The sequence below is a fragment of the Typopeltis vanoorti genome, chromosome 14 (assembly GCF_054136105.1).
Source record: "Typopeltis vanoorti isolate ZY-2024b chromosome 14, IOZ_Tvanoo_1.0, whole genome shotgun sequence".
NCBI classification, from domain to species: domain Eukaryota; kingdom Metazoa; phylum Arthropoda; class Arachnida; order Uropygi; family Thelyphonidae; genus Typopeltis; species Typopeltis vanoorti.
Window position 1 is genome coordinate 51,643,033 of NC_143562.1, and position 12,654 is coordinate 51,655,686.

Sequence of the window (12,654 nt, forward strand, 5' to 3'; positions counted from 1 at the left end):
ACATCTATTTCGGCAATTTGCAAATATTCAGCATAATCAGTGGTCTCCGCGTAAACCCCCAAAATCTAAAATTACAATTTTTGGAGATTTCCATAATACGTGCCTTCCCTATGGTTTAACACCGCAAACTCAGTCTCTTACATTACTTGACATTCCTTTTCCCGCGACTCCAGTACTGCCCGTTTCAAAACTGTTGGAAGCCTGCGCGGAAAAACTAAAACCGTTTAAACCCAACTATTTCTCATTTTACAGAAGAGCAATAATTAATTGTATGCATGTGCATTATTGTACATGCATACAATTAATATTACTGATGTTAAGGGAATAGAAGAAAATTAGCTTTACAAACCATTAACAGACTTTTTCTGGAATAATAGAAAACACGAAGTCAGGAAAGACTATCTAAAATTAAAAAACATTCAAGGGGGATTCTCACTTCCCAGTTTTAAATGTTTATTTTACGCAAATACTCTTAAAACCATACGGAAGGCTTTAAAGTCTAACCATATTTCAGGCAACTTAGTTAAATACTTCCTAGGACATTTCCTTCCCTACTTCGGGATCACGGGTCATGCTGGTCCCTGCGCAGAGGTTGTGCTCGACTGGTATTATTCACTTAGTAAACAAATCAAAAAATTTAAAACAGAGGAAATAGATTTATTAAAATTAAAATCGTAAGCAATATACTGGGAAACTTTCCAGATGTGATACGCCAATTTTAGATACAAATATGGAAATCCTATTCCAAAACATCAGGAATAGCTGGGAACAGTCGTTTCACATGGATTTAGCATGGCGAATAGCCTACGGACAACTCCCTGTGAAACTGGTAAAGTCCCACTATTGACCAAGTCTGTCTATAGACTGACTTGGTCAATAGCGGGACGAAGTATATATATTTACCACCGTATCACCTCTTTTTTCTTAGATTTTAACTGACTTATCTTGTTGTTACAGTCCGCGCGGTTAGCCTAGTGGCTGTCCGCTTCGCAACCATATGCCTGGGGAAAGAGTGTCCTAGGTTCGATTCCCGTCAGTGACGTGAGGAGCTGAAGGATCTTCCTCAGCCATAGGCAAGTAAGCAGGTCTTGGGCGTTGACAGTAAGGTTTTATCGCCAGTTTATCTGGGGATTTTTTATCCAGCAAAGCAGGCACACAGGTCTTGAGAACTTAACACTACAGGACATAGGATACGCCGGGGGCGCAAGGCTGACCACCTTATCCTGTGAACGGTTTGAGGTACGATGATTAATAAACCCTCAACACCACAAGGTAAAAGAATGTAAAAGGAAAATGAGATGATATATACAGTATATATATATATATATATATATATATATATAGCACCTTGGAAGTGCATCTTTGATTTATGCACACCAGTAGAAATGTTTTCTCCTGCAAGCAAGAGGGAAATATTCCTTAATCAGTCTCAGTATTGCTAATATTCAAAGCATTCTGCTTATTCTTATGATTTTGCTCACAAAGGATTGTAAACCTGTTATATATATATATATTGTAAGTTAAGAATTTTGGTTTTCTGATTTTATTAATTAATTTTATAATTTTTTGTATTTTTAGTTACTTATTACATAATCTAGAAACCACTTTTTCAAGCTACGTCTGGTAAACAGATCATCTGGTAAAAAATTCATATTTCATGCCACATGCAAATTGTCAGTATTAACTTTTATTGAAATTCAATAATATTTCGTCACATTATCTAGAAATCTATCTAGCCATAAAATTTCTGTTTTCACACATCTCATTGTTCTGATATTGAAAATATAATTCCTATTTAAAAAAAAAAGTGGATCTAGGTAAAAATGATGTTTCACTCCCTTTCACCTATTTGCAGCTCTGGGTGACAGTACTCAAGATCATTTGAAAGAGTTGCGGAAAAGATAGTATATATTTACAAGCGAGCACTGTATGTATTGATTTTACTTACCTCTTGTGTTTCCCCACCCAGATGCTATACACTTCTTCCCTTCTGGTAGAATGGATCCTTGATTTGGAAGGCAAGCAGGCTTGACATAACTTGTAAATCTTACAGGTGCATTAAGTTTCAAAAGTGCTATATCGTTATTCTGATCATAAGAACTCTTAAAAAAATAAAATAATAATAATATCACTAACACTCTTAAGTGCCAACAGGAAATATTTTTCAATTGTATATCAGTGATAAAACAACTATCCTCTTTAACTAATACTGATCACTTAATAATTGTCACTGATTTTTTACTTTCCAATGAATATTTTTAAAATGCTTTATTCTAACCTCAAAACCTATGAAGACTACATAATTACAAAATTTAAGCATATTTCTGTTACTAAGGTAACATGGTGTGGGAAAGGAAGAAAAAAATCTTTCAGCAATGTTTTTGACCTTCACATGAAATCTGAGTCCAGCAATTTGAACAAATGAAGCAGACACATCACCAAATATTCTTCTCCTGTCAATCTGAATACAGAAATATGAATTAATGGATTATCTTTGACCATTTCACTGCTCTTATGGGAGTGATCGTTTTGTGACCATTATTTCGGTAGTAGAGAGCGTGAGGTCTAGAAATTCAAGGATGGTCTAGAGTTCTTGGACCATGGCTGTAAGATGGAGTAAAAACAAGGTGAACTGTCTCTTGTATTATCTTTAAATCGTTTCTCAAACCATGTATTACGATAGTCCAATAATCTTTCCACCTCTTGAAGTCTTATGAAATGGCACTGAGTTCTCACGTCATTTTTTTTTTTTAAATCGTTGCTACAAATCATTAATTTCACTGGAAGTTAATGATTTATTAACTTTCAAATCATTGTGTGATTAGAAATGGAATGTTCAGTGTTGAGAACAAGAATTGCAAGGGTTATCTATTTGTCTATAATCACAGTTGGGATTATAGCCAAAGAAACTAGGAATAAGAGGGATAGTAATATTATGCATATTATAAATTACATGTCTTACAGCAGTTTTTGTAGGAAAAATTCCGGTCTTTAAGAGAGCAATTTTGCTCATCTTGATTAGCAGAGCCTTTAAAATGTCATAGACAGATATACGGATTATATCTGTCTAGAACATTTTTAGACTTTATCTGCCTAGACAGATAAAGAATTATAACTGGGATCAAATCAGATGAATTGCATGTATTTTAGAATATATATTTTAAAAATAGAATACTACCTTTCCTGCTACCAACACGTCAGAGTTCTTTGTCACACGTGTACCACACATATGCTTGTTTCTGTTGATCGGTAATAGAAATAAAAAATATATTAGAGAAAAAAAAAAGTATTTTGTATAATGAATTCAAGTACTGGTTGGCCAAGTGGTTAGCATACCCACTCTCCAACCAACATGCTGGAGGTTTAAATCCTAACGTGGGCATGGATGTTTTTGATGGTCTTTAGGTACGAGATGCCTGCTGTGAGAGCACTACCCTGCTTATTGGAAACCTGAAGTGGCTTGATCAAGTTTCATGTTTGATCTCTAAAGCAGGGTTTCTGGGCTATGTAATATATATATATATATATATTGAGAGAGCTAAGGATTATATATATATATATATATATATATATATATATATATATATATATATATATATATTGGGTGGGCTAAGGATTACTTTTACCCTATTTTTTATGAATTATATATATATATATATATATATATATATATATATATATATATATATATATATATATATATATATATATATATGGCAGAATGAATGATCATTGACTCGGTTAACATACATAGTTTTATGAACAAAATTGAATGACTAGAACCGAGATTTAATTATAAAGGTTTTAATATAAACACACTACTAGTTTCGGCCTGTAACAGCCTTCTTCAGGTGACATTATAAAAGAAAAAACACTAAACATTGAGGGTTAAAAGACTATGAACAACATAGACAATCTTTATACATAATTAGCATTAAAACGTTGAAACATTATTACGTTTTAATGCTAATTATGTATAAAGACTGTCTATGTTGTTCATAGTCTTTTAACCCTCAATGTTCAGTGTTTTTTCTTTTATAATGTCACCGGAAGAAGGCTGTTACAGGCCGAAACTAGTAGTGTGTTTATATTAAAACCTTTTTAATTAAATCTCGGTTCTAGTCATTCAATGTTTTTCATAAATATATATATATATATATATATATATAATACATGCAATCCATCTGATTTGATCCCAGTTATAATAAAACCAGGTTTATATTTAAAATAACTTGGTATCTTTAACAAATATATATATATATATATATATATATATATGTATGTGTGTATGTATGTCAAAAGTGTTTTACCTTGGGGATAATATATATTATATATTAAGGATACCAAGTAATTTTATAAACTTAGTGTTATTACTCCTCCCAAGTCAGCAAGCAAAACAGTTAAGTTTGCGCTAGAACGTAGTTCAAGTCTAAAGGTAGTGCAACACCAAGGCAACTCGTTGTAAAGGTGGGTATAGACCTAATCACTATTCTTAGTATTTCCCATAATGTGAAACACATCTCACTGAGAGAAGTATACTGTTATAAATTATGGGTGTGGGGGGGTCTTTATCTCATCTTTTGACATCTTTATCTCATCCAGAGTTTCTTATTCAAAGCACCTTGTAGCAACTTGTATAGGTAAAGTTGATAAGGTTCTGTATTACTAAAACCTTAGTATTTCAGGGTCTAGCTACTTACTGAGGAGACCTCAAAAAGGTTGAAACCGGTCTGGGTAGTGACCCCCACCCATAATGTATAACAGTATACATCTCTTAGTGAGATGTGTTTTACATTATGGGAAATACTAAGAATAGTGATCAAAGTTCACCTTTACAACGAGTTGCCCTGGTGTTGCACTACCTTTAGACTTGAACTATATTCAGGCGCAAACTTAACTGTTTTGCGTACTTGGGAGAAGGATTAACAAAACCAAGTTCATAAAATTACTTGGTATCCTTATATGTACAAAATGTACTATAGATATAGATTTGCAAATAACTTTTTGCTGGTGGAAGCAACAGAAAAAGAATGACATCCGTATTTTATTATATTTACAATAAGTAAGAAAGCAAAAAGAGTGTCAAAAATGTATATAAAATACAAAAAGATGCTGGCATTTGAAATTATGGATGTGCCAACTAAAATTTAGTAGGCTACTATATTATGTTTATTAGCTGTGTACGCATACTACACCTCTTTTGGCTAATATCCTTCTTTGATTGTATTTATATACCAATTTCCAGATTAAAAAACATTGGCTACTTGTGATTATTGCAATTCTTCTTTTGTCACTTTGCATGTCTCTCAAAAAAAACCACTGGTATCCTATCATATTAGCCATGGTATTATTGTGCCATTACTCTGATGTAATGGTAGAATTGTTCATGTGGTTCTCATAAGCAAGAAAGCAGAATTTCATAAATTTTCTGTTCATTCCCAGCAGTAATACACTTAAGATTAAATTGTTCTTTAAGAGATGTATATGCCATGAAAAGTTTCTTTAATTCACGCGGAAAACGCAATAAAATTAGTAATATTTATTTTAAGCCATATATTTCAGCCTTTAGATTACAGGACATCATTGGAGTCAATGATGGTTAATTACAGGATGAAACACTAAACATGGATTGATTTAAAATAGTAAGAGCTTCGTGATGTACATAAAATATCACAGTGGTATAACTGTGGAAACATTGTATTATTGATTATTCATTCACTGTATGTTTTAAAAAAAAATAAAGTTTTATTATTATTATTATTATTATTATTATTAAGTCACAGACATCAAAGTCTATACAAATTAAAAGCTCGGAAGATATAGACAGGTTGCCAGAGTGAAACAAAAGACTCCAACTTAGTTCAATAAGAAGATCTCAACACAACAAAAATGAACGTGAACCATCAGATAGATGTAATTACACCAGAATACATCACTAATTGTACTTTCGAATTGCTTGATGCATGGAAACAACACACAGTACGAGCAAGAGGTCTCTCAGTCTTGCATATTAACATCAGAAGCATCCGAAAAGATTGGTTATTGTTACAGGCTTATCTGAGGAATTACTCTGATATTATTGATATATTGATTCTTACATATCCATAACTAATGACGAAGCGAATGCTTTCCAAATTCCAGGCTTCCAACAACATAGGTCATGCCGCCAAACAAAAAGAGGGGGTGTAATATTAATATTTATCAAACAAAAATTAATAGCAAAAGAAACGGCCTATCAGTTTGAGCATGCTGAAACCCTCTGCCTCGAATTCACTAATACCACCAATAGGCAGCATCCTTTAATACTAAATGCTATTTACAGGCCACCAAACCTAAACATGATAAAATTCTTGTACGAACTCAGTTGCTGACTTTCTAGCCAAGAAATATGCTCAACCGAATACCTAATGATAATTGGCGACATAAACATAAATATTGCAAACGAAAACCAGAACAACACCGTGCAATACCTAGACACGCTATCCATGTATAATCTAATACCAACAATAAAATCATGTACTAGAGAAGAAATATTCGGAAATGCTATCACTGCCTCCTGTCTAGATCATATAAACGTCCGAGCACCACCAAACAGTTACACTGCATCAGTCATAAAGTGCAAAGTAGCAGACATTACTTCACCGCTCTAAACCTGCACAAAAAGACAATATCCATGAAATGTCCCACAGCAGAAAGCGACAGAAAACAGTAATAGACGAAGGAATAGTCAACCACGAAATACGAAAAACCAACTGGGAACACACCTGGCATCAGATTCAGCAGATATCCTATACAACAACATTAAACTCACACTGGAGGAAACATATAAGAAAGCTACAAAGAAAGTCAGAATTCGTTCAAAAACAACACAAAATCCTTGGATAACATAAAATTTAATCCTAGAAATACACAAAAAGGACTCTTTATGGAAAGAATTAAAGCGATATCCAAATAACACAGCTTTAAAAACTGAATATAAGATAACAAGGAATCGCCTTAAAACACAAATCAGAAATGCATAAATAAGCTACTACAGAGACAAACTAACCTCTGCACAAAACAACATGAAACAAACCTGGCATCTGATCAGTGAGATGCTAGATTTTGTTCCCAACACCACCGCCTCCGAAACCATAAAACACAGCTTCATGAAAGACGCAAAACCTATCCAACAACTAGCAAATGACTTTAACCAATACTTTGCAGACTCCATCCAAGACCTGCACAGAAATATTCCCCCAATCACAAAACGAGACCCTCCACTTGGACGGCAATCAAAACAGACATTATAGTTCCCAATCATAAAAGAAGCAGAACTTCTCTCTGCAATGCATGAAATCAAAAAAAAAAAAAGGCCAAGGAATTGATGGTATCAGATCTAAAGATATAAAGCAACATGCAATTAGTTTAAGTCCAATCCTACTAAAATTAATAAATAAAATATTTAAAACTGGAGAGATACCAAGTATGCTAAAGACCACCATAATCACACCCATATACAAACATGGAAAAAGAAATATAATCAGCAATTACAGACCCATAGCAACATTACCAATTATCAATCAAATTATGGAGCGGATAATACTGAAGAAACTTACAACATATACGGAGACCTTTCATATTATCCCCAAAACACAATATGGTTTTCAGAAAAATAAGGGAACAACATCTCTCTTGGAAGACTTTACAAACTTAATTGATACCGCCTTAGCCAAAAACAAAATTGCCATGGTAGACTTTATTGATCTAACTAAAGCATTTGATACACTCACACATCAAACCTTGTTAGAAAAGCTGAGGCATGTTGGAATAGACGGGCCTCTGCACAGGAGGTTTACAAACTACCTCCAAAATAGAAAGCATATCACACGTATCGGGTCAAACCGATGCAGAGAGCTACCAGTAATCTGTGGAGTACCACAGGAAGCTATACTCTCCCCAACTTTATTCAACATTTACACTCACGATATTAATCAGCTACCACTCAAAGGTAAGATATTCCAATACGAAGATGATACACCAATATTATCCCAAACAAGCATAGCCCAAACAAATATGCAACATGACATAAATCTGATCATAGACTGGCTCACGAAACATTCCATACACCTAAACTCAGAAAAGACAAAATTAATGATATTCAGAAATCCATTGACTCGACCAGTTGATAACAAATGTATAACCATCCAACATTCACTTTCCAACATAAAAAACACACAGAACAGCAAAACCACTACAATCACTCAGGTTGAAACTTGGAATTTATCTCGATGCAGATAGGAACTGGAATATCCACATAAACCATCTACACAACAAACTCCGAACAATAAGTGGCAAACTCTACAGGTTAAAAGACATACTTCCCATTCACCTAAAAACACTAATATACAAAGCACTATGCCAAAATATACTAGGATACGCTATAACAACGTATGCTTTCTGTGCACCCTACAAATTAAATAGATTAATGTCCCTACAGTACAAAATGATAAAACTGATCTTTTTGGAACAGAGAGACAATAACTAATTTATATACACTGCAATATCAGAACACAAAATACTGACAGCAAAACATTTACGTCGCTATGCTGCTTTGCTAAAATATTTCGATGCGAACTACAGGACAGTCAGAAATACATACGTATAACAAGACCTCAGGCTACTAATTATATAACATATAAATACAATAATCACTACGGAAAGGCCATGCGAAACTTCTGCATCCCATGATAAGCAAATTACCTTTTGAATAAAGAAACCTTACAAACTACAATAGCCTGAAAAGAGCTCTAAGGACATACTATGAACAAGAAACACGCACCCAAAATACCATACAAACGCAATGAAACACAATACATTCGTTCAGGCTTCCAGTTCAGCGACGCATGAATACATTCCAAATTATTGTGTGCGTGCGTGCATGCGTGCGCGAATTTCTCAATCATAGATTTCGTAGCTTCCTAACATAGCAAAAAAAAAACAATAAATAATAACCAACTGGTGTCATCCTCAGATAAGCTTACATATAAGCTTCGAGGATGAAAGCAGAGAAATTAGTTCTCATCCAAGATGTATCATATGCAACCAAATGCATGTAATGCACGTATCACATGTAATGCAATGTATGTAATGTATGTATTATATGTAAACAAACGTAATGTAAGTGTCATATGTAATGAAATGTACGTAATGTATGTAATAACTGTAACAAACGTGTGCAATATAGAGTGATTATATCCATTGAATATACTATATATATAGAGTGTAAAATTGCAAAAGAACATCTGTAATGATCATCATGAATATTATAATAATATACGTTGTAAACAGTTATTGGTATTATTATTATTTAAAAAAAAACGTTATGTAGAGAAAGTATTTGTTATGCATAATTGTCTTCATATAATGTGTGTAATTTATCTGAGTAATAATAATAATAATAATAATAATAATAATAATAATAATAATAATAATAATAATAATAATAAAAGTTGGATGTCACTAAAGATGATTATTTTAATTGTGAAACATTTTAAAAATCAGCATATTTATTCTAAAAATATTTCATTATTATTAAAAATTCTTTTTTTTTATCTATTGTAAATACAACCTTGTAAATACATTAGTGAAACTGCAAAAATTGCAGCATTCCTATTATAATTTATATATGCTTATATATTTGAACTTAATCTGAATTATATATTTGTAAATACTCTATATATGTATATATGAATGACAATAAACTTATTCTATTCTAAAATATATATATATTATTATTATTGATAGTGATGTGTGATTAGAGTAAGACTCTCTGATAATGCGAAGCAATTGTTCCAATTTAAGTTTGGACAAAGAAGTTTCAGACCATAGGACAGCGTTTCTCAAACTTTTCCTAAGACGGAACAAATCCTGAAATTTTAACGGAACACCTTGGTTAGAATCAAGTATCATCGGTCTCGTATTCAATGTAAAGCTAAGCGCACACTATCATCCAAACAGGCTGTATCGCATTGCAAAAATGCGACAGCGCACACTACAGACGTGCCGTTCCTGCATTGCATAATTCAGAAGGCCTGGACAGAGGGACAAATTCCAGATGATTGGAGTAGAGCTGTCATAGTACCCACGTACTAAAAGGGAAATAAAACTGAATGTCAGAATTACAGAGGTATTTCCCTACTAAGTGTTCCTGGTAAGATTTATGCAAGTAGTATACTTGAAAAATGGTTGAGGATTATGGAAGGGGAAACTTGGTGAAGAACAAGCTGGATTCAGGCCGAATAGACGCTATCACGATCATACTTTCACTTTACGAAAAACAGTTGAGAAATCATCAGAATATAAAAAACATTTATATATAAGTTTTGTAGTTCTGGAAAAGGTATGTGACAAGTTTCCACGATAAAACCTATTTAAAACCATACAGTTATATAGTGTCAATAGGACATTATATCAAGCAATACTTAGTCTTTATTTGAGTTGTAGTAAATCAGCAGTTAGGATCAAAGGAAGTACAGGAAGATGGTTTGATGTTAAATATGGTGTCAGACAAGGATGTACATTATCCCCTCTGTTATTCATTATCTATATGGATCTCATTATAAAAGAAAGTGTTATTAAACATCATGTCAAAATTGGAGATCTTATTCTCTGCTCTTTACTTTATGCGGACGATGATATACTTCTAAATCTAAATCCGGTACAAGTCTTCAAGATTTCCTGACTAAATTGAAGAACTGTTGTAATAGATTTGATATGAAGTTCAGCAATAACATGAAAAAGACAATGAAAATAGGAAGAAGCATTCAAAATATCAACTGCACTATTAATAGAGAACTTATAGAACAGTAAAACATTTTAGCTACTTAGATAAGATTTTTAGTGAAGATAGTAAATTAAATATAGAAATAGACAACAGAATCAACAAAGCTGGTATGGTAAGAAGTCAACTGAATAAATTCATATGGAATAAGAGAGAAATTAGACAAAACACTAAATTAGCTGTATATAAGACAGTGTTCAAACCAGTTTTAACTTATGGATCTGAGAGTTGGGTCAGAAGTAAAACACTTGACCAAAGACTAGAGACCGCAGATATGAGAGTCCTGAGAAAGATTAGGGGCTTGAATAGATGGCATCAATGGTAATATCATATTAAAAATAAGGATATTAGGAAAGAACTTGACATTGTCAGCATCCAGGAATGCGTTAGCAGAGCTAATCTCAGGTGGTATGGTCACTTAAATAGAATGGGAGAGAAAAGATTAGCAAAACAAGTTTTCTCTGCTAGGTTGGCATGAAAATGACCCAGAGGAAAACCAAGATATAGGTGGATTAACATGGTTAAAAAGTGCCTTAGAAGACGGAAATATAAGATCTGATAATAATGGAGTCTTGACAGGTAACAGATTGATTTGTAGGAAAATTGTAGATAGGACGTTATTGGTAATGTAAGTTTTTCATGCAGTAGTGAAATCCTGTACACCCCCTTCAGAGTACATGTCAGGAATTTAATGATGATGATAATGTTGATAGTTGAAAAGAGGCTGAGAAAGGTTGTAGAAATGAAACTTTGAGACGAACAAGCTGGAATAAGGTCCAGTAGAGGTTGTAATGATCACGTTTTCACTCTACAACAAACTGTTGAGAAATCATGGGATTATGACAAGGATCTGTACTTAACATTTGTAGATATGGAAAGAACTATGTTAAGGCCTCAAACGAAAAGCTTTTTCTTTCCAAACCAAATCAGCTTACAATTAAATAAAGTAAACGAAACTTTATACAGAGCAATAAGTCAGCAGTTAGAATTGAAGTATGTACAGGAAGATGGTGTAGTTAAAATCAGGAATAAGAGAAGGATAACTTAGCTCTGCTTTATGCAAGTCTCCAGGATTCTTTTGGCTGAATTGAATGGCAACAGTAACAAATTAGGCGTGAAAATCATAGGAATAAAAAAACCAAAACTATACTATGAAAATGGGCAGAAACCCTGAATACATTCTGAATGGAGCCTATAGAACAAGCAAAATATTTCAGCTATTTAGCCACAGTTTTAAGTGAAGATGGCAAGTTAAATCAGGAAATTGACAATCTGGAATCTGAAATAAGCAAATCTGGTATAGTGGGTAGCCAGCAGAATAAATGTATATGGAATAAGCAAGACATTAGCCAAAATACCAAACTAGCGGTATACAAGGCAGTGTTCTTAACATTTTTAAGTTATAGATCCGACAGTTAGGTTAGAAATAAAGCACTTGATCAAAGACTAGAAACCACAAATAAGAGGATTCTGAGAAAAATTCGGGAGTGAACATATTACATTCTAGTCAACTAGAATGTAATATCACTCCTCTCTAAGCCTAAAATACTTCTGTCTCAATTATTGCTTTATTATAAACACACCTTATTTTCAGGATAAGTGATAATTCGTTCGACGAGACGAATTTGTTCATGTTCGTCCATGAAGTATTTGTGATGATTTCCAAAGTGTAATCTCCAATCCTTTGGATTTTGCGAACTGGGAAAGAAAAACAAAATATTATCAATCTATAGCAACGTTATTTCAACTATTATAAAAGTTTTGACACTTTCTCTTCAAAATCCTCGAATTCTTAATGACAATCATAATTATGGTTTGTTAATTATATTAGA

The 12,654-nt window shown here is 33.1% G+C and overlaps 1 protein-coding gene across 1 annotated transcript in view; it reads right to left on the reverse strand.

Moving 5' to 3' along the window:
- Positions 1-12,654, reverse strand: part of LOC150099470 (chymotrypsin B-like) — a 73,429-nt gene that overhangs the window by 21,445 nt on the left and 39,330 nt on the right. The window contains exons 6-7 of the mRNA XM_090404416.1: positions 12,406-12,520; positions 1,949-2,102 (exon numbers count right to left, since the gene is read on the reverse strand). Of these exons, the coding sequence (XP_090260542.1) occupies positions 1,949-2,102; positions 12,406-12,520 (269 nt within the window). The remainder of the gene's footprint in view (positions 1-1,948; positions 2,103-12,405; positions 12,521-12,654) is intronic.